Source organism: Neoarius graeffei, chromosome 22 (genome assembly GCF_027579695.1).
Source record: "Neoarius graeffei isolate fNeoGra1 chromosome 22, fNeoGra1.pri, whole genome shotgun sequence".
In the NCBI taxonomy this organism is placed as follows: Eukaryota; Metazoa; Chordata; class Actinopteri; order Siluriformes; family Ariidae; genus Neoarius; species Neoarius graeffei.
The window spans coordinates 56098834-56122265 of NC_083590.1; the positions used below are offsets into that span (position 1 = coordinate 56098834).

At 41.4% G+C, this 23432-nt stretch overlaps 1 protein-coding gene across 1 annotated transcript; it reads left to right on the forward strand.

Moving 5' to 3' along the window:
* The first annotated feature begins 760 nt into the window (after positions 1-760).
* On the forward strand, positions 761-20360 carry LOC132870966 (cell division control protein 42 homolog). Its single transcript, XM_060905000.1, has 6 exons — positions 761-842; positions 1962-2066; positions 11547-11619; positions 13149-13258; positions 18903-19100; positions 19576-20360. Exons 2-6 carry the CDS (start codon positions 1962-1964, stop codon positions 19663-19665), a joined length of 576 nt encoding a protein of 191 aa, XP_060760983.1. The 5' UTR covers positions 761-842; the 3' UTR covers positions 19666-20360.
* The last annotated feature ends 3072 nt before the right edge of the window (positions 20361-23432 follow it).

Here is a 23432-nt window from a genome sequence, read left to right on the forward strand (position 1 = left end):
CTTACGCACAGAGATTCTTCCAGATTCTCTGAATCTCTTGATGATATTATATGTTCAAACTCTTTGCAATTTTACACTGTCGAACTCCTTTCTGATATTGCTCCACTATTTGTCGGTGCAGAATTAGGGGGATTGGTGATCCTCTTCCCATCTTTACTTCTGAGAGCCGCTGCCACTCCAAGATGCTCTTTTTATACCCAGTCATGTTAATGACCTATTGCCAATTGACCTAATGAGTTGCAATTTGGTCCTCCAGCTGTTCCTTTTTTGTACCTTTAACTTTTCCAGCCTCTTATTGCCCCTGTCCCAACTTTTTTGAGATGTGTTGCTGTCATGAAATTTCAAATGAGCCAATATTTGGCATGAAATTTCAAAATGTCTCACTTTCGACATTTGATATGTTGTCTATGTTCTACTGTGAATACAATATCAGTTTTTGAGATTTGTAAATTATTGCATTCCGTTTTTATTTACAATTTGTACTTTGTCCCAACTTTTTTGGAATCGGGGTTGTAATCTAATCTAAAACAAAAATATAAGACAAATTGTGAAGCAAAAAATAATGAAGAAAAGCAAAGTGGACAAAACAGACCAGATAAGCAGAGTGGAAAGAGGAGGTGTTGGTGTGGATTCACACAAGAACTGAATAAAAGTTTCAATAAAAATATGCGCGTTTGTCGTGACGAGTTGGGCACGTGACTCTGTTTGTTTTTCCTCTGTGCTGGAGTTTAAAAGCTCGAGACAGGGTTGGGCTTGGACACGCCTACTGAGCCGAGCAGGGCTGAAGGCGCAGGCGCAGAACCCGGATGTGAGAGACAGCCATAGCAGCTCAGAATCAAAAGGTGAGCTGCTGAGATTTAACTCGCTTCGTTTATTTAGACTTGTTTTATACAAAACTTACTTAACGGTGAGGAAACCGTGTGAAGGATATTGCTGTGTTTGAGTTAGTTTGATTTGGTCGAACGGTGTGTTTCGTTTAGTCGGTTTATGGGCTCGGTTTCCTTTACCTCAGGATTAGCTAACCTGCTAACTCGCTCTTGTTGAATGAGTCAAGTTTGCTTGACGCTGTAAAGACCTGAAACTCTGAAGGCGACCCTGAGAGTTCGAGACTTTGGGTTTGGACACTTAAACATGTTCTAGAAGAACTCTGAGGGCAGTCAGATAGGCTGGGAGAAGATGGTGAGCTGGGATTTGACGGTGTTTTGTTGGCCTGCTTTACTTCCTGTCGAGCAGTTAACACTACCTGCCTCCGTGTGTATGAGGGACAGACAGAGATAAACTCTTATTTATTTATTTATTTATTTATTTATTTATTTATCCTGCAGGTAAAACGCTGTTTTCCCCCCGAAGAAGCGAAAAGGCACTGCGTTATCATGGCTGTAAATGCTGGTGTGAAGTGTTGTGAGAAGCTCCTGAGCGAGCACCGACATGATCAGGAGATTCTGTTCGAAGATAATTCTCATTTCGTGGAAGTCCTATGACTTTAGTTTGTCTAGGTTTTTTTCCCCCTCTCCCCTTGATGTTCTGTAAACCAGTAAGTTTGCTGGATCTTTCCTTTTGACTGAAGGAGCTTCGTTAGATATGCGGAAGTGCAGAAGGGACTGGGTGTCTGATCAGATACCAGCACTGTACAGGAGAGAGCTGGGACATCTACACAGCCACTGTACTTCATTATTTCTGTATGATGGGACTGTAAAAGGGAGCTGGGGTACAGACAGACAGATGCTTGTGTTTCAGCAGGATTTATATCCTGAACACTGATTCACAGCAGTGCTGTGGTCAACAGTAGGTCTGGTTGTTTTGGCAGGTTTCATCAGCATGTGGTGTTCATGTCCTCGCTGGTCACAGGACACAAACACAATGATGCTGTTCATCTCTTTAATTTGTCATTCTTCAGTTGGCATGCACAGCATTCTGTCCTGGATGCACTACTTGTATAATGTGTTTCTCCCTCTCTTCAGATGCAGACCATAAAATGTGTGGTGGTGGGAGATGGTGCAGTGGGAAAGACCTGTTTATTGATTTCCTACACAACCAACAAGTTCCCTTCAGAATATGTGCCTACGGTAAGTGTGTGAGAAATCAATTAGTTTGCTTAAGCAGATGAAGTGCACAAACAAAAGGGGAATTGAAGAGAGGAAGTAGACCTTAAAAATGAAGTTGAAATGAGTACTGTGACTTGAGTTGGAGTTCAGCAGCAGTGCCCCTGGTGGTCTTATTAACAGAGCCAGCTGTTATGACAGGGATGAGTTTCCACATGTACCTGGTGTGACTGAGCTTGCCTGATTTGTCATGTCCTGGCACATCGTCTTGTTTGTGTAAGAGTCCAACACCCTGTTTGTGTCGAATGAACCTGTATGGATAATCTCCAGTGTTCCTGGTAATTCTGTACTTCCTGTACTTGAAGGTGTTGAAGTTTATGCAGCACTGCATGCCTCTAAATGAGTTAAGCGTTAACTTTAGATCAGAACAGGACTTGTTAATTGGAAAATATGACTTTGCAGCAGTGGAAGTGTCCTGAGGGAATGCACTTTCATAGAGGGCTGATTCTTACGTTTTTATTTTTGGTTTATTTCAAGTTGTCAACTTTGTCAAATATGCTATACATGCTCAACATGCAGCACAGATGAAATTTCAGTCCTCTCTGACCCATGGTGCAAACAGGCAATGCAATAAATAAAAATGGAATAACTGAAAAACAAAGACTAACACTCATGGATGTATAAAAAAAAAAAATTGGAGCAAAGGACACAAAATGGTCAAGGGCACTTGAGGTATAGCAGGTAAACAAGAAATAAGCAGTATAAACAAACTAATGGCTGTTAAGGTGAGGTAGTACAGAATAGTGCAAATGAGTGAGGTAAAGTAAAATGTGCAGTCCTGGAGTTCAGTGTGCGAATGAATGTGTGTTTGGGGGGGGGGGACTGTGAGGGTGACATGTCAGATGTTGAAGGGGGTGTGGGCAGGTGTGTGTGGGGGCAGAATCTGTGGCAGAACAGGGAGGGAGTTGAGCCTCCTGACTGCCTGGTGAAAGAAACTGTCCTTGAGCCTGCTGGTTTTGGCCCGGAGACTTGCAGTCTCCTCCCTGACGGCAGCAGACTGAAGAGGCTGTGAGATGGGTGGGTGGGGTCACCTGCAATCCTGATGTCTTTTCGGGTGAGGCGGGAGTTATAGATATCCAAAAGAGAAGGGAGAGAGACACCAATGATCCTCTCAGCTGCTCTCACGATGCGCTGCAGGGTCTTGCAGCAGGACACGGTGCAGGCGCCGTACCACATGGTGATGCAGCTGGTCAGGATGTTCTCGATGGTGCCTCTGTAGAATGTGTGCATGGGGGGGCTGGGACTCTTGCTCTCCTCAGTTTGCAGAGGAAGTACAGATGCTGTTGGGCTTTTTTGGCCAGTGATGCAGTGTTGTTGCTCCAGGACAGGTCTTCAGAGATGTGCACACCCAGACATGCAGTGCAGTGGACATGTCCTGATTGAAAGAAGATTATAAAAGTGAAGCTGCACTTTATTTTTTTTAAAGCAGAACTGAATTCAGGTACACCAGTAATGTGTCTAGTTGGTAAACTTATTCTTTCCTTAAAGAAGTATATAGTGGATTAGAGCATTAACTTTTTGTTGCCAAACACTAGTGGAGATTCCTCAGATTAGCTACGAAGGGACACTTTTTTTTTTTTTTTTTTTTTTTTTAACCAGCATCCTCCAATTATATGTACTGTATGTACCTGCATTTATGTGCAGAAGTAATTACCCAGGGTCCTTCATCTAATTCCTGTTGTCCGTATTAGGACAGTTAGTGGGATTGAGTAAGGCAATCACTGGCAAAGTTAAACTGATGGTGCTGTTGAACACTTTTTTTTTTTTTTTTTTTTTCTATTCAATAGATTTCCTACACTAAGCTTCTGGTTAGAGGTTGTAAGACTTGTTTTAGTCACCCAAATAGTCAACTAGTTGTCTTTTTTTTTCTATAAATAAAATCTGGGAACATGGCCTAAAGTTAGATGTTAGTGCAGTGGTGAGAGAAATTAACCTCCAAGTCACCATTTGGATTTAAATAAAAGAGCCTTTAATTGGATAATTACTGCAGTGATGTGTTTCAGCTGCAACAATTCTTTTAACCCTAACTGATGCAGTGAGTAGCTTCTCTTTTCTTTACCATGTCGGAAAACATTCCGATATGTGCTTGTGGGGAAAGATGTTCTGGTGTCAAAGTATTGTCCTGCATCCAAGCAAAGAAAACTACTAAGGAGATTACTGAAGTGACTTGAATTGGGTTAAGAACTGTACAGCTCATTATTAAAACCTGGGAGGATGGTGATGAACCATCAACTTCCTGGAAGGAATGTGGTCTGGGGGGGGGGCAAAACAATCTTGACTGACTAGTCAGATGGCACTTGAAGTCAAATTGTAAAAACAATGGACAGTAGAACTCCTGACTGTATTTAATAGTGAAAATAAGATCATTTCCACATAATGGGATGAGAACTCTCAGAACTGGGACTAAACAGCCATGTGTCCATAAGTAAACCTGCTTGTAAGTGAAGATAATCAGGAGACAAGGGTTTTTGTTTGGGAGCATAAAGATTGGATTCTAGAGCGATTGGAAAAAGGTCATGTGGTCAGTCCAGACTGACCCTATTCCTGAGTGAATAAGGGTAGAGGGAAGCTCACGGACCGGTGCCCCATCATGCACAGTATCCACTGTCCAAGCCTCTGGAGGCAGTGTGGCGATCTGGGGTTGGTTCAGTTGGTCTGGTCGAGGATCAGCAATGTTATGGGGCAATAAAATGAAGTCAGCTGATGACCTGAAATGTACTGAACGACCAGGTTCACATCAGTGGGGTTTTCCTTTCCTGATGGCACGGGGATAAAATTAGGGCTCAAATAGCACGAGGAATCCCTTTACACATGAATTAAATCACCAGAGTCCTGACCTCAACCCCACCGAGTGTCTTTGGAATGCTGGAGAAGATTTTACAGAATGGCTTGACTCTCCAGATATCAAGACAGGATATCTGTGCAAAAAGTCTCTGGATGAAAATGTGACATTTTCATTAAGGTGGTTGTAGTGCCGTAATCAAGGCAAAAGGTGGGCCAATGAAATATTAGTGTGTGATTTTCCAGGCAATGTCCTCCACACTTATTGTCCCCCTTGTAAAGGTTAGGAAAAAGGGATAGAAAAAATCCACCTTTTGGTGAAGTAGCTTTCAATCAAACCTTTTAATTGAAATTTATTTGGAGAAAAATCTCAAGAAATTACTTTCCACAAACACATGTACCACTATTATTGGTGCCCCTGAATTAATACTCTGTCCAACCCCCTTTGTCAGTAAAACAACGGTCTCCTAACCTTTTTATAAGGTTGGAGATGCAGAGCAGGCCGTCTGAGCCCTTTACAGTCTCTCCAGATTGTCCAGGGTTCTTGGCTCCCTCTTCAGCTCAGCCCACAGGTTTTCAAATGAGAATTGCCAGAGGACCTTTGCTTTGAGCTGCTCATACTTCTGAATACAGAGTAGTTAAACACTGCAGAAATGCTCTGTGAGAATTCACTTGGTTTATCAGGGCTAAAAATTAACTTGTGTGTGGTTGCCACTCAGGCCAGTATCCCTGAATCCTTAGTGGACTAGGTCAAAATAAAATGGCCCTTAAACTTCCTCTAGTCGAACACAAACTTAAGCCAGTTTTACTTTAACACCCCAGTGTTTAACTTATGCCCTCAGAAATGGATTAATCAACAATGTTAATTCTGTGTCCTTGTGGTTTAGAGAATCCAAGAGTGACCAGTGCTCAAGTGAGTGTAAATGAACAGCCTACAAATACCATCCAATATTTGGAATGATCAGGAGTTGAGAAGTTGAAGCTTGGGCAAATACATAGACAAGGAATTATTTAAGTATGATAGGTTTGTATCCAAATTTTGACAGCATCTGCATTAAAATGGTTAGCATGTGCTTCTCTCCTAGCTTTAGCTTCTTGAGCTGATACAAGAGACCTCACAGTGCAGTCAGCTGCTAGAGTTCTATTAGACTAGAGCTCAGTGGTTATGGTGTTTGGCAGATGCTTTTGTCCAAAGAGACTTGCAATATATAAACACTACATTAGTAAACCAGTACACTCGCTCTATTCTGATAGAGCTGACCTGCTGGATGAGAGCTGCTACATGACTGCAAGATTGATTTCCCTTTTTTGCTCTGGTGAGGCTCAATCTGAGCCTTTAAGCAAATAAACTTGCTGTCTCTTTTACACAATTTTGCCAAGTTACTATGTAGATAACTGTACCCTACTGTGCTTTTTGTAGTTCCTTAGATCCTTGCCATCAATGCCCTCACTAAGAATAAAATAAGTGACTATGTACCTGACCTCAGGCCACAACTTCATGTCTATCTGTTCCATGAGGGTAGATGGAGAGGGCACTTTGATTGCCTTTATCCTCAGAGCATGTCAGAAAATTGGACTAGTGTAACCGTCTTTTAGTCCTCTTTGATCTTGCCTACATAGCCGTTAGCATTACCTACAAACATCAACACAGTGGAGCAGAAGAAAGATACCAGCTTCTTCCACTGACTCAGCAATGAATCCTGGGAAAGGTCAGAGTTCAGGAAAGTTGTGGATCTCATGGAGCCATCTGAAAACTCCTGAACAGCTTTGAATTTTGCACTTTAGAACTATTCTCTAACTGGAGTTCATGAACTTGGTGGTATAGTGGTTAGCACTGTCCCCTCACAGCAAGAAGGTTCTGGGGTTTGAGCCCAGTGGCTGACGAGGGGCCTTTCTGTGTGGAGTTTGCATGTTCTCCCTGTGTCTGGGTGGGTTTCCTCTGGGTGTTCTGGCTTCCCCCACAGTCCAAAGACATGTAGTTAGGTTAACGTGGGGTGGCCATTGGCTGATGTGCCCTTGAGCAGGGCAACTAACCTGTGTGTGTGTGTACTGCTTCAGATGGGTTAAATGCAGAGGATGCATTTCACTGTGCTTGAGTCCATATAACAAAGCTTTCTTCTAGAATTCATGGATTTGGAGTTGAGGAAAGGAAAGGGGTACTCCAAGGAAGGAACTTTTTTTTTTTGGGGGGGGGGGGGTGTACTCAAATTGTAGTTGCCCTTCAGGCAATCAGACCTCAACTTTTAATGGCCCTGGTCAGTTTAATTGCCAAGTTTTAATCCTGATTTATAAGTAATCACATGAGGTGGGTGGCTTATTATATAAACCCCGTAAATTTATTTCAAAACATCTGTGATTTCTGTATATTATTCCTACAGTGAAACATGGCATTCACATTCTGCAATTCTTCTGCATGTAATAGCAGGAAATTCTGGGGTTTCTTGTGATGGCACCTTCTAGAGGAGATGCACTTGCATACAAATAAATACTTCACCCTGCATGAGTGATGCCGCACCTACAGTGTAAATGCTACACAGAAGTAGAAATTGCCCTTTTTGATTGTTTAAAATCAACCAATTAATAGTTCTAAATGTCTGCTCTTGCTGTGATCCCTGGGTTTTGCCTGTGAAGATTGCATTTTGTTTTGTTCTTTTAAATGTTAAGACCAGAGAGCTGTTTACAGGAGAAAAGCAAGCAATTTTGAAGCTGAGAAGCAGGATGATGGGACAGTCCTTGCACAGGCATTGGGCATAGCCAATACAATTTTGAATCCTGAAAAGGAAAGCAGTATCAGTTGTTGGAAACCACTGGTATAAACAAGCCAGCTAAGGAAAATGTCAGCAGTTGTTGACAAGCATTGTGAGAAACAGTCTGTGTCATCACAACCTCCACAGGGCAGGGGTGAAGGCATCACAATCCAACATTCAAAGAGGACTTTGAGAGCAGAAATGGAGGCCATACCACAAGATGCAAATCCCTTAGCAGTAAGAATCAGAAGGCCAGAGATGGCAAAGAAATGGAGATGAGCCACAAAGTTCTGGACTAAAGATGAACCTCTGCCAAAGTGTAGAGAAAGGAGCTGCTCATGATCCAAAATGTGAGCTCATGGGTAAAGCATGGTGGAGGTTGTCTTGGCTTGGGGCTTGCATGGCTGCTTCTGGAACAGGCTCCCTAATCTTTAGTGATGATGGAACTCATGATCTTGGGAGCAGAATGAATTTGGAGTCTACAGAAACTGACAATTTACAGAGAAATGGATCCAATCTAATTAGGAGGAACTTCATGCAGACAATGACCCAAAACTCATTGTAACGCATCACAGGACTTCATGGGGGGGGAGAGTGGAAGGTTTTAGACTGGGCAAGTCAATCAGTAGACCTGAACCCCACTGGGCAGCATTTTACCAACTGAAGGGAGGAAACCCCCACCACCAAAAAAAACCTAACTAAAACTACACTCCAATCCTGGAAAAACAAGAGCAATAGTTTGCTGATGTCAGTGGGTCATCAGCTTGATGCAGTTATTGCAAGCAAGGGATGTGTGAATGATGAGGGATATAAAGTGTTATGCAAGTGCATCTGTTGCAATACTTTTGCTCACCTAAATTTGTATAATCTGTCAAATTATAATAAATTGGGCTGACACCAAATGTGCCATGTTCCAATTTAACACTAGATGTGAATATCAGGAAATGAAAGCTAAAACTCCTGTTTCGTTTCATCTTATCTTGAACCCAAGAATTGGCCTTGCTGTTCCAGTAGTTTCAGAGGAGCTTGTAAAGGTGTTTTTGATAGTTTCAATTATGCATTTGCATGCTGCTTTGAAGGTGAGCATGATTGCTGCTTTATGTATCCTGTGTCCATTTGGTGTCCGGTGCACATGTCCCCAGGAGTCAATGCTACATGTCTGCAAGATGCACATGAATGGTAGGGGCAGTGTAGGAGTCTTTCCAAAAACTAATGTCCGTGAGTGTCACCATGATTGTTTACATGGCACAAATCCGGAAGTTCTACAGTCTGAGTTCTCTGGTGTGGAACCTTCAAGTAACATTCTAAATGGGTAAGTATATGGACAATTACTTTCAAGACACAGCTGGTTGGCTGTGAATGCATGGTTAAAAAGCAACTACAACCCCGATTCCAAAAAAGTTGGGACAAAGTGCAAATTGTAAATAAAAACAGAATGCAATTTACAAATCTCAAACTGATATTTTCACAATAGAACATAGACAACATATCAAATGTCGAAAGTGACATTTTGAAATTTCATGCCAAATATTGGCTCATTTGAAATTTCATGACAGCAACACATCTCAAAGTTGAGACAGGGGCAATAAGAGGTTGGAAAAGTTAAAGGAACAGCTGGAGGACCAAATTGCAACTCATTAGGCCAATTGGCAATAGGTCATTAACATCTCATCTCATTATCTCTAGCCGCTCTATCCTTCTACAGGGTCGCAGGCAAGCTGGAGCCCATCCCAGCTGACTACGGGCGAAAGGCGGGGTACACCCTGGACAAGTCACCAGGTCATCACAGGGCTGACACATAGACACAGACAGCCATTCACACCTACAGTCAATTTAGAGTCACCAGTTAACCTAACCTGCATGTCTTTGGACTGTGGGGGAAACCGGAGCACCCGGAGGAAACCCACGCAGACACGGGGAGAACATGCAAACTCCACACAGAAAGGCCCTCGCCGGCCCCAGGGCTTGAACCCAGGACCTTCTTGCTGTGAGGCGACAGCGCTAACCACTACACCACCGTGCCGCCCAGGTCATTAACATGACTGGGTATAAAAAGAGCATCTTGGAGTGGCAGTGGCTCTCAGAAGTAAGGATGGGAAGAGGCTCACCAATCCCCCTAATTCTGCGCTGACAAATAGTGGAGCAATATCAAAGGAGTTCGAAAGTGTAAAATTGCAAAGAGTTTGAACATATCATCTACAGTGCATAATATCAAAAGATTCAGAGAATCTGGAAGAATGTGTGCGTAAGGGTCAAGGCCGGAAAACCATACTGGGTGCCCGTGATCTTCGGGCCCTTAGACGGCACTGCATCACACACAGGCATGCTTCTGTATTGGAAATCACAAAATGGGCTCAGGAATATTTCCAGAGAACATTATCTGTGAACACAATTCACCGTGCCATCTGCCATTGCCAGCTAAAACTCTATAGTTCAAAGAAGCCGTATCTAAACATGATCCAGAAGCGTGGACGTCTTCTCTGGGCCAAGGCTCATTTAAAATGGACTGTGGCAAAGTGGAAAACCGTTCTGTGGTCAGACGAATCAAAATGTGAAGTTCTTTATGGAAATCAGGGACGCCGTGTCATTCGGACTAAAGAGGAGAAGGACGACCCGAGTTGTTATCAGCGCTCAGTTCAGAAGCCTGCATCTCTGATGGTATGGGGTTGCATTAGTGCGTGTGGCATGGGCAGCTTACACATCTGGAAAGACACCATCAATGCTGAAAGGTATATCCAGGTTCTAGAGCAACATGTGCTCCCATCCAGACGACGTCTCTTTCAGGGAAGACCTTGCATTTTCCAACAGGACAATGCCAAACCACATACTGCATCAATTACAGCATCATGGCTGTGTAGAAGAAGGGTCTGGGTACTGAACTGGCCAGCCTGCAGTCCAGCTCTTTCACCCATAGAAAACATTTGTCGCATCATAAAACGGAAGATACAACAAAGACCCAAGACAGTTGAGCAACTAGAATCCTACATGAGACAAGAATGGGTTAACATTCCTATCCCTAAACTTGAGCAACTTGTCTCCTCAGTCCCCAGACGTTTACAGACTGTTGTAAAGAGAAAAGGGGATGTCTCAGTGGTAAACATGGCCTTGTCCTGACTTTTGACATGTCATGAAATTTAAAATCACCTAATTGTTCTCTTTAAATGATACGTTTTCTCAGTTTAAACATTTGATGTCATCTATGTTCTATTCTGAATAAAATATGGAATTTTGAAACTTCTACATCATTGCATTCCGTTTTTATTTACAATTTGTACTTTGTCCCAACTCTTTTGGAGTTTGGGTTGTGTATATCCACCTTAAGTGAGAACAGGAGTTAACTTGTCTTAGATGTTCCACATTAAATCTAACTAGCCATTAAAATGTCGCAGGTGTTGATTAATTTATTAATCATTGTGGAATAACACACTCAAGATGGTGCAGTTATACAAAAAGCACTTAAGTGTGACATGCATGCTGTGTGGGTTTGTTAAACTGACTCTATAACAAACTTTGTAGACAGACAGCCAAGGCACTGTCAAAGTAACCTAAATGCAGTGTTTCACATTGTTTTGTTGGAAAAATATTTATGGTTGCTTAAAGTTGAGGGGTTAAGTATGGAGTTCAATAAGGACCACATTGAATTTTCTTAGAATTGTTACTATAATTTGTCTTCCCTGGCCATTGTTTTGTCTGTAAAACCCTGCTTGGATCCATCTCACTGAATCAAGCACACCTTCCTTTCTCACTTGTAGACCATGTTCACCCTCAGTGTGCTGTACTTGTGAAGCTCGCTGTACTGCTGTAACTGATCACGAACAAAACTGACTGCATCCTCAATTTCAAAAGTTCTTAGTCCCCCGTGTTTCAGAATGTGCTGTAGAGTTCTAGTAATCATGTGTGTTCTCTTTTGTTATAGGTATTTGATAACTATGCAGTCACGGTGATGATTGGAGGAGAGCCATACACACTTGGACTTTTTGACACAGCAGGTACAATGAATCAGGTTAAAGATGAATAACTGCCCCTAATTAATCCCAGAACTTGACTACCTTTTTACATTAAGGGGGGGGAGGTGTATGTGGCTGAAGGCCTTTATGTTCTCAGCAAAAGTTGCCAACACCACCTTGAAGCTTACAAGCACTTGTACTCTGTGGTCTTGTTTTGGGTGTTATGAATGGGTGCTTAAATGACAAGTATTGTTGCAGAAGATGTTTTTGTCCATGGGGTTGGTGCCGCAAGCCCTGAGGTTGTTCACTTTCTCTGTAAATATGGTCTTATGGGTCACCCAAATCAATGCAAACTTTCTGTGCAGAAGAATTATACCAAGGACATCAAACTGCGTAAGCATTTAACTATTCGGTTAAAAGTGATCTCGTTTGGGTACTACACTCTCTTTCATAGGAACACCTGATCATTCATGCAAGTATTCAGTCAGTTGATTGTGGCCACAGCACAATGCATAAAACTTGGAGCAAGAGCTTCAGTTAGTAGTGATGTTCCCACATCCTAGAATCATTTTCACATAATTCTGTAATTGGGTATACAAGTCAGCAGTTACATTTTGTCAGTCTGTTCTTTAATAAACAAATCTTGTGCTACACAATTTTGTAAAGGGGGGAATACTCGGCCACTTGAATAGGGACTTGATGCTAAGATCCCTGTTCTTGGCTGCAGGAGTGGAACCCATGTATTCTGCTGTTACATGCTGAGATGCTTTTTCTGCTCAGCATGGCTGTAAAGAGCGATTTGCTATAGCCTTTCTGGCAAAAAAAAAGCTCAAACCAATCTGTCCATTTCCCTCTGACCCTCTTATCAACAAGGTTTGTTTCCACCCACAGAACTGTCACTCACTTACCAGGTTTTTTTTTTTTTGGGGGGGGGGCACCATTCTGTGTAAACTCGTGACTGTGTGAGAGAACCCCAGGAGATCAACAGTGTGAAATGCTCAAACCAGTCCATCTGGCTCAAACCAGCACCCATGCCAGAGACGGTCACACTTTGAGATCACAAGTTTTCCCATTCTGATGTTGGAACATTTAGCTGAAGCTCTTGACTTTATCTGTATGATTTGATGCATTGTGCTGCTGTCAAGGGCTCAGCTGACCAGAGAACTGCAGAAAACAGGTGGATGTATGGGTGTTCCTGTTAAAGTGGCCAGGAGTGTATTCTCGCAGTATAAACTTTGGTTATCCTAAAGTTAGGACCTTTTCAGGTTGGGTTTCTGTTTTCCTACCCAGAGTTTAGATGAGTGATTTCTGTAATAGCTTGCTGTCTCAAATAGGAGTTTAACTGTTGCTACACTAATGTTAAATTATTGCTGTTTCTGTAATATGGCCCCAGGTTATACCTGACTGGTGCTTTTCAGGTTCTTCACCATGGGAGTCTCTACCATGTTGGTTTTAAACCTGAGCTTCTATTCGACTCTATAAAATCAGACGTAAATAAACTAGTGATTTGGGATTGTATCTGACAACCCTGAAGACTTTCAAAATGCCTTACTTATTGCTTTGCCGTTTAGGACAAGAGGACTATGACAGGCTACGGCCCCTGAGTTACCCTCAGACAGATGTTTTTCTCGTGTGCTTCTCCGTTGTCTCCCCTTCCTCTTTTGAGAACGTCAGAGAAAAGGTTAGTGTGTGATTGTATAAATGGATGTTTATGTATATCTTTTTGTTTTGAGAGTCCAGAGAGATCTTTGGATATTAAGAATTAATGTTGATCACCTTGACTGTACTGTTTACATGGTACAGCCCATACATCAGTCTTAAAATGGGAGTACAGGGACTTTTTTTTTTTTAAATGTATATGTTGACTCTCAACCAACCATTTGCAAATTATCAATAACTGTAAAGGAGTCCTTGGGGGAATCTCCCAGCCTTACTTGCCCAATGGGCAAGCAGCACCCAAACTATACACTCCTGAAAAGCAATTCCACTTGCCCAGAGCTTTATTTTATTTTGGAGAGGACAGAATGCAATTGACAATGTATAGGTGAAGCAGCATAATTATAAGTCTGCAAAACCATAACCATATGCAGACACTTTCAGAAAGAAAAGTTCTAGTAGTAGAGGAATGAATAATTTGGGGTATATTAAGCTGTAGAGTTTTGAGTATAATAATGCTGTTGCTTTATCAAAGCAACAGTCCTGTGCAAAATGTTCCTGTGGAACCAGGTTGTAGAAATGAACCTACAGTTTGAGAGTTCTATACAAATGCACTGAACTTTACAACAGCTGCACGCATATGTGAGGGAGATAAATCTACTAAGGCAGGAAAAACTATTTTGGATAAAATGGTTCTGTTACACACTGATCAACCTGTGTGACTCAGCTGTGCCTTTGAATCAAGAATAAATATAAAGGGAACGGAACATTAAGTTTATTGTTTATTACAAGTTTTTTTTTTAAATAGTTGCTATATGACTAGCTACAACTAGAATGTGCTGATTCTGTTAGTGTTTGTACCATCCACTATTAGATAAGATTAAAATAAAATCTTACAATATTTGTTTGAAAGTCTAGAGCAAGACATGTTTTACAAAACACTTCAGATATTGTTTTAACAATATCACTGTATAAATGATGGTGCCGATTAGCTCTGTAACTACATGTCCTTGGGGTTGATGAGACATGGACAAGTGGGAATAAGGTCTAGCCCACAGTTTAAGTCAGAGCCCTTTGAGAGTAAGTGCTTTCTGTTCCCAAAAGCTGATGTCAGGAAAGTCTTCACATGTTTTCTTGCTTCTGTAGTTTTTTAAAAACTGTCCTGTGTTGGGACTTTTTGAGGAAAAGAATATATATTCCAACATGTAGCTAATGCTAACACTAGGCCACAAATCTACACTGTCATTTTGAGGAATTTTGCACAGCTCAAAACTGCTAATAAACTCTAATTTCTGCGTATGTCTATCCTTCACGTCTTTCTGATCAGGATTGTCCAAGTAATCTGGTAGTAGAGCTTTATTAGCTGTGGTTTTCTTCAGACAACACCAGATGCTGGACATCACCACTTGGCTTCAGTATATGAACTGCCAATCGGCAGGTCCTGTATGTGTATGACTTTTTTTTTTTTTTTGGGTCACAATTTACAACCAATGGGAGGCACCCTTTGTTGGCTGTCCACCAATCACAGGTTCCTGTGCCACAATGGTGGTATGTTGATGCAGATTTAGAAAATTATATCATTACAAAAAGACCATCAAAAAAGTTTTCTATACGTGTGCACACCAGTGTTTTTGGCAGCCATTTTAGTTTGTCTCTTGGATAAAATGCTTAGTTTTAGTCAATTCCATCCTTGATGGTTTTAGTCGACGAAAACTAAAATGGTTTAGTCATCTCATTTTAGTCAAAAATAATTGCTTTAAAACATTAAAATAGACCAAATACAGAGAGAGGAAATTGTAATCAAGGTTGACTGGTTGTGCATAGCATACTCTCTACATAAACACTGTCTAGTGCACATTCTCTACAACCTGATTCCAAAAAAAGTTGGGACAAAGTACAAATCGTAAATAAAAACGGAATGCAATGATGTGGAAGTTTCAAAATTCCATATCTTATTCAGAATAGAACATAGATGACATCAAATGTTTAAACTGAGAAAACGTATCATTTTAAAGAGAAATTAGGCGATTTTAAATTTCATGACAACAAAACATAAAGTTGGGACAAGGCCATGTTTCCCACTGTGAGACATCCCCTTTTCTCTTTACAACAGTCTGTAAACGTCTGGGGACTGAGGAGACAAGTTGCTCAAGTTTAGGGATAGGAATGTTAACCCATTCTTGTCTAATGTAGGATTCTAGTTGCTCAACTGTCTTGGGTCTTTTTTGTCGTATCTTCCGTTTTATGATGCGCCAAATGTTTTCTATGGGTGAAAGATCTGGACTGCAGGCTGGCCAGTTCAGTACCCGGACCCTTCTTCTACACAGCCATGATGCTGTAATTGATGCAATATGTGGTTTGGCATTGTCATGTAGGAAAATGCAAGGTCTTCCCTGAAAGACGTCGTCTGGATGGGAGCATATGTTGCTCTAGAACCTGGATATACCTTTCAGCATTGATGGTGTCTTTCCAGATGTGTAAGCTGCCCATGCCACACGCACTAATGCAACCCCATACCATCAGAGATGCAGGCTTCTGAACTGAGCGCTGATAACTCGGGTCGTCCTTCTCTTTAGTCCGAATGACACTGCATCCCTGATTTCCATAAAGAACTTCAAATTTTGATTCGTCTGACCACAGAACAGTTTTCCACTTTGCCACAGTCCATTTTAAATGAGCCTTGGCCCAGAGAAGACGTCTGCGCTTCTGGATCATGTTTAGATACGGCTTCTTCTTTGAACTATAGAGTTTTAGCTGGCAACGGCGGATGGCACAGTGAATTGTGTTCAGATAATGTTCTCTGGAAATATTCCTGAGCCCATTTTGTGATTTCCAATACAGAAGCATGCCTATATGTGATGCAATGCCATCTAAGGGCCTGAAGACCTGGTATGGTTTTCTGGCCTTGACCCTTATGCACAGACTTCTTCCAGATTCTCTGAATCTTTTGATGATATTATGCACTGTAGATGATATTTTCAAACTCTTTGCAATTTTACACTGTCGAACTCCTTTCTGATATTGCTCCACTATTTGTCAGCGCAGAATTGGGGGGGATTGGTGATCCTCTTCCCATCTTTACTTCTGAGAGCCGCTGCCACTCCAAGATGCTCTTTTTATACCCAGTCATGTTAATGACCTATTGCCAATTGACCTAATGAGTTCCAATTTGGTCCTCCAGCTGTTTGTTTTTTTTTTTTTTTTGTACCTTTTAACTTTTCCAGCCTCTTATTGTCACCTTTTTTTTGAGATGTTACGGTCACAAAATTTCAAATGAGCCAATATTTGGCATGAAATTTCAAAATGTCTCACTTTTGACATTTGTCTATGTTCTATTGTGAAATACTATCAGTTTGAGATTTGTAAAGTACTGCATTCTGTTTTTATTTACAATTTGCACTTTGTCCCAACTCTTTTGGACTCGGGGTTGTACATAAACACTGTCTAGTATGCATGTGCTCTACATAAACTGTCTAGTGTGTATACTCCATTGTTCAGACTCGTTTCTGCCTCCATTTAACATGTCACACAGTCATGATGAGCACACAACTAGATGATCATGCTGTCTGTTAATGTAAATGATTGCTAAACATGCTGCTAATGTTAAAGTAGTCAGGTGTGCTGCTGCTCATTTAGACATTAAAGGAACAGTCCACCGTACTTCCATAATGAAATATGCTCTTATCTGAATTGAGACGAGCTGCTCCGTACCCCTCTGAGCTTTGCGTGACCTCCCAGTCAGTCAGATGCGCTGTCACTCCTGTTAGCAATGTAGCTAGGCTCAGCATGGCCAATGGTATTTTTTGGTGCTGTAGTTAGATGCGACCAAACTCTTCTGCATTTTTCCTGTTTACATAGGTTTATGACCAGTGATATGAAACAAGTTCAGTTACACAAATTGAAACGTAGCGATTTTCTATGCTATGGAAAGTCTGCACTATAATGACAGGTGTACGAACACCTTCTGCGCGCTTTGACAGCGCATTGATATCTGAGCTCTGTATCAGTGCGCTGTCGAAGCGCGCAGAAGGTGTTAGTACGCCTGTCATTATAGTGCGGACTTTCCATAGCATAAATCGCTACGTTTCAATTTGTGTAACTGAACTTGTTTCATATCACTGGTCTCAAACCTATGTAAACAGGAAAAATGCAGAAGAGTTTGGTCGCATCTAACTACAGCCCCAAAAAATACCATTGGCCATGCTGAGCCTAGCTACGTTGCTAACAGGAGTGACAGCACGTCTGACTGCGTCTGGGAGGTCGCGCAAAGCTCGGATAGGTACGGAGCAGCTCGTCTCAATTCAGATAAGAGCATATTTCATTATGGAAGTACGGTGGACTGTTCCTTTAATGCACAGCAACAGGTCTGAAAAGTTACCTTTCCCCCGTATGTTTGACAGTAACTCAAATATGGGTCAATGTGACAAAGCATTCAGTTGCTGTCCCACCAATAATCCCTGCAGGATAAGTTTTACTCATAACACATTAATTGAATTGAAGTTGGCTTAACCAAGCCAACTTTAGCATGAAGCTAGCAGTCCCATTTTTGCCAGGTCAGTGTTTTGGAAAACTTCATAGGAAATTCATCACAGACTGACTGGGTGACATTATCCAAAGCTAGTGAATGTATACATGATCTGTTAAGGGTTTCTTGTAACGTTAACTTGCCGTCACAGAACTGGCAGCATGGTGAGCCTTTAGATGCCTCTTGAGGTTGGTTGTATTCTTGCCACGTAGTTTATAGCCACAGCACGTACCTCTGTCTCCCATACAAGGCATTCCGTTTTATTTTCTGCTGGTTTATGTGTAAAGTGTGTCTGTAAATCATCGTCTTTTCCGCCCACCAAGCCCTTGTGCTGGCATTGCCGCCACCATGGTCCATGAACTGTGTGGCTGCCCCGGTGTGCACTGTGCCCAGACATGCCTGGTGGTGGGTGTGACCAAACAAGGACAGGATGCAGGTGCATTGCTGATGTTTTCAGCATTTGGCAGACCGATTGCATGCACCGTTGGAGGAAATGCCATGCATTTTGATAGTCCTATAGCCAACCCACTAACATTTTTCGTCTCGTCAACGAAGCTACAGCTCATGTTTTCGTGGTCAGAGTTGTTTAGCTCGTCACTCTCGTTTTAGTCATGAAAAAAAGGTGCGTTGTCATTAATGAAGACAACACTGGTGCGCACACACTGGTTAGAGGTAAGGAACATTTTATTCAGTGGTATCATTTGTTTATTAACTCTAATCATGATCTAAAGTTTGACACCTGCCTGCTTCAACCGCACTACTGGCACACAATGTCCTTGTTGCCCTTAGCCAATTGGTATAATTACCTTGCGTGGACCCCTCTGAGCTGAGGTCTTCCAGTACACTTGCGCACATGCATGCTTTGATGAATTATAACCAGAAACAAGTAAATTTAAATTTTTTTTTTTTTGTACTTAATGTGAAACTTTTTAATGCATTTCCCACAAGACAAGCTACTTTTAAACTGGTTCCCTGCTCTTAGTGCCTATGTTGCTTCGGTTGCCAGCACTAACTTTGTCATCTGATCGGACAATTACCATTAAAATTTTGCTCATCCTTGCACAGACTTTAGTTGCCTGGGACAATCGGACAAGGGTTTTTTTTGAGCATTGTAAAGGGGTTACTTTTTTCATCTCTCTCTCAGTGGGTACCAGAGATCTCCCACCACTGTCCTCGAACTCCATTCCTGCTGGTTGGTACTCAAGTGGACTTGAGGGATGACAGTAACACAGTGGAGAAACTTGCTAAGAACAAACAGCGTCCGCTGTCACCGGAGAGTGGAGACAAACTGGCCAGAGACCTCAGAGCAGTGAAATATGTGGAGTGTTCTGCCCTCACACAGGTACACACTAAGCAAAATCATGTTCTCCAGCTTTGTCCTGTTGCATTTGTGGGCTTTTTCTTGCAGTAGTCAAACAGCAGAGTTGACTTGTTCGTATAGTTTTATTGTAAGTGAGTGGTGCCTAGATGTGTGCACATTACTTGGATACATTTACTTCCAAACCCTTTAAGGGTCTGGTCTGTAGCTTGATCAGGGGAAAAATCTTCACCTTCTCATACACACATCAGAATGAAGTGATGTCGGCCAGTGCAATCAAGCAAGCAGGGCAATCTTTTCTTTTGATAATCTGTGAAATGGAAGAATATTTATCCTGTGGCTGTTGAATCCTGATTCATTTTGCAGTCATGCCTTTTACATTCTGCTAAATTGGTTGTGAGGGGGCACCTATAGAGAACAGTGTAAAGTGGATAAATGTCTTGTCATGGTTTGGTATGTTATAACATGCATGTTGTATCCCTTCTGTTGCTCCTTACAGAGAGGATTAAAGAACGTCTTCGATGAAGCCATCTTGGCTGCCCTGGAGCCTCCGGAGACCAAACCCAAGAAACGCTGTGTTCTCTTATAAAAAAAAAAAAAAAATTTGGGAATAAGTTCATTGGGAGAAAAATGTGAGGTGTTCAGACAGTGCCTTTTTAGTTTTACAGAATTGAGAGTGGTTTGTGTGGTAATGTGCTGACCTCTCTTCCTAACTAATGACCAGTCTTTACACGCACAACTCTGCCATTACTTAAACAGCCAGCCACTGAAATGTGTTGTTCACACTTTGGTTAGCCTCCGCCATCTTAAAAAAAAAAAAAGGCAGCGCGCACAACCCTACTCATGATCAGTTTTTCCTCCTTTCATTCCTTTCTTTGAGGCCATTGGAACTACAAGTGTTTCTTTCTCTCTCTGCCTCCACAGGACTTAATTTTTTTTTTTTTTTAATGATTGTGGCGTATTAATGACAAGTATTTGGTTTTTTTGGTTTCTTTTTTTGGTGTGTGGGTGTTTAACAGTTAAGACTTGCAGATTTTAGTGCCTTTTTTTTTTTTTATTGTTTCTTTTGTGCTGTTTTTAGGTGCAACTTTATCACAAATGGTTGTTTTTTGTTTTTTTGTTTTTTACTTTTAAGGAATAAACATGTCATAATCTACTACATTAGCTGGTCTCTACAGTGGTAGCCATGGTAATTAAAGCAATAATAGAGTAATAAAAATGCAGGATGTGGAACTGATTTTTGGAGTAGATTTTGTGTAACTAATTAAAGAAATTGTAAACAGACCTGTTGTTGCTTTATGTATTTACACATTTTGTTCCAAATCAAATGGTCAAATTTGTGTAGCATTTAATAATAGACATTGTTGCAAAGCAGCTTTGCAGAAAATTAAGCTTTTTTATATATATATAAATGTATGAACTCCTAAATTAACCCCTGCTTGTCAAGCCTGTGGTGATAGTGCTGAGGAAAAACTGCTTCAGCTCAGACAAGGAGGAAACCCTGAGAGGAACCAGACTCAAAGGGGAACCCATCCTCATCTAGATGATGACAGTGTGATTATAAATAACTCACTTCTATAACGGTGTCCTGTAGAGTCAAAGTATAGCTGTGTAATGAGGAAAGTCATAGTTTTAACATGTTTTGTTGAAGCTATAAACTGTTTTGTTTATTGATGGAAACTTGAGTGCAAAACTTCATGACCGCTGCAGTCCTAAAGTTAAATCAGTTGTACTCCTCAGCCCTAAATGTATTACTATAAGTGTCCAGAGCATCTTCCCTGTGTGACTTTTGGCTGTCCATATGGGGCTGTCCTCCACAGGTGCAATGTGATGAAACAGCAGCCAGCCTTAAGGCATCAGGATGGATCAGGCAGGTCCAAAGAGCAGGAGAGGTCTGCACCACTGGTGTCTCAGGATTGACCTGTAACTCAGAGGGAAGGGACTGGGGAGGAGAAAGAGAGCAAGAAAGCACGGGTTGTTGGGTATGCTCAATGTCACCTAATGAGTAAGAACAGGATACATTTTGTGCTAAGTGCAAGCAGGGACTCCAGCAAAAGTAAAAGGGGAGAGTCAGAAGGTAACAGTCATGAGACAGCATCCATACAGCCCAGTTTACAAAAACACTCTGAGGGACCCTCCAGATCTACACCTATACCTCATAAACACCATTAACAAAAGGCTTGACTAAACACACGTTTTCAGCCTAGACTTAAACACTGAGACTGTGAGTCCCAAACACTACTTGGAAGGCTGTTCCATAACTGAGGCTTTGTAAGAAAAGGCTCTGCCTCCTGATGTAGCCTTCACTATATGAGGTACCAGCAGATAGCCTGCACCTTTTGAGCTAAGTAGGCGTGGCAGGTCATAAAGGACCAGAAGTTCAATCAGGTACTGTGGCATGAGATCATTCAGTGCTTTAAAGGTCAATAGTAGTATTTTACAAATAATCAATACAAAATTTGATTGAGCGCCAATGCAGTGTGGATAAGACAGAGGTGATGGGGTTATATCTTCTTGTAAGGATTCTTGCTGCTGCACTTTGAACTAACTGGGGCTTGTTTATGCGCCTACTGGAATATCCAGACAGTAAGGCATTACAATAATCCAACCTGGAGGTGACAAAAACATGAATTAGTTTTTCTGCGTCATGTAGTGACCGTTATATTTCTTATCTTAATATTTCTGCGATGAAAGAAAGCTGCCCAGGTAATGTTATCGATATGAGTTTCAAATGAAAGACTGGAGTCAGTGATCACACCAAAATATTTTACTGTTGCATATGAAGAAACAGAAAGGCCATCCAGAGTTACTGTGTGATCAGAAAAATTGCTTCTAGCTGCATGTGGTCTGAGTACAAGTACTTCTGTCTTGTCTGAGTTAAGCAGAAGGAAGTTAATAAGCATCCAATGTCTCATGTCCTTTACACATTCCTCAATTTTATTAAACTGGTGTCTCTCATCTGGTTTTGCAGAAACATAAAACTGTCTCTCATCAGCCTAACAGTGGTAATGCTGATGACACACATGCTTACAAATATCCCCAAGAGGTAGCATGTATAAAGGAAAAAAGCAGCGGGCCTAAGACAGAACCTTGTGGAACACCAAACTTTTACCTCAGTATGTCTAGAAGAAAAAAATCATTTACATCAACATACTGATGGCAATCAGTTAAATGAGAGCTGAGCCAGGAGAGGGCCGTTCCCTTAACTCCCACATTTTCTAGTCTATCCAGAAGAATGGAATGATCAATGGTATCAAATGCTGCACTAAGGTCAAGCAACACAAGCAGAGAGAGACAGCCATACCTGTCAACTTTGAGGTTTGAAAAAAAGGGATATTTCCCAGATTTTTAACTCAAAATAAGGGAAAATTTTGGAAAGTCATACTTCACCAAAAGTGGGTGTGTAGTTGAATGGGGGGCAATTTTCTATCTAGTATTTGTGATTTCCTGTACTCTGGTGCATGTTGGTGATAGCCAAGACCCAAACTCAATATGCTTATGGTTTGTAGAGTGCATTTGTGAATAAACTATACATTTATTTTTATTTGCTTTCAGTGGTACCAGTTATTTCCCAAATTAAGGGCTAAAATACGTATCTTATGTTAAAATAAGAAAGGTCATTATATAACCAGTCAATAAATTCAATTCCATTGCAATTTATTATGGTTTTACCATAGTCATGGCCTCGGAACACTAGATAGATAGATAGATAGATAGATAGAGTAATAAAGAGATAAAGAGTAATATAAGATATTAAACCAAGAGTGATTTAAAATGGGTAAGTTTCAGATAGAAAATAAAATAGACAATGAGTGGATAAAACAGTTAATACACCAATTAGTTTACACTAGGCTATTTATGAGGTCTTAGCCAGGACATACTTGATGTAAACATGTGTAGGTTACCTTTATTTGGGAGGCTTTCGTTTTCCCCATGGAAAATTTCTTTACGATGGAAGAGTCTGAGAACATTCCAGCCACGCACTTGTTGAAATCATCAAAGAAAGAGAGGCTAATGTTTTTCTTAGCTATTAGCATCGCCATCTTCACCTCAGACCTAATCAGTGTTGCCAGATACTGCTGACGTTTTCCAGCCCAAAATATGTTCAAAACTCGCCAAAATGCACTTGAAACTGCCCAACTTGGGCGGGAAACTGCCCAATCTGGCAACACTGGACCTAATCACTTGTTCAGCCTCGCCTCCGGACGGAGTTCTGTAATTACTGATGCCTGAGAGGGCGGGGACGTGAATTCATTGCCCGACTTCCTGCTGTAAACTCCTGTCAGAGGCGCATCATGAATTCTGGACCTACCGACTATTTTATATTGTGAAAATACGGGATATTTTCGGGAAAAT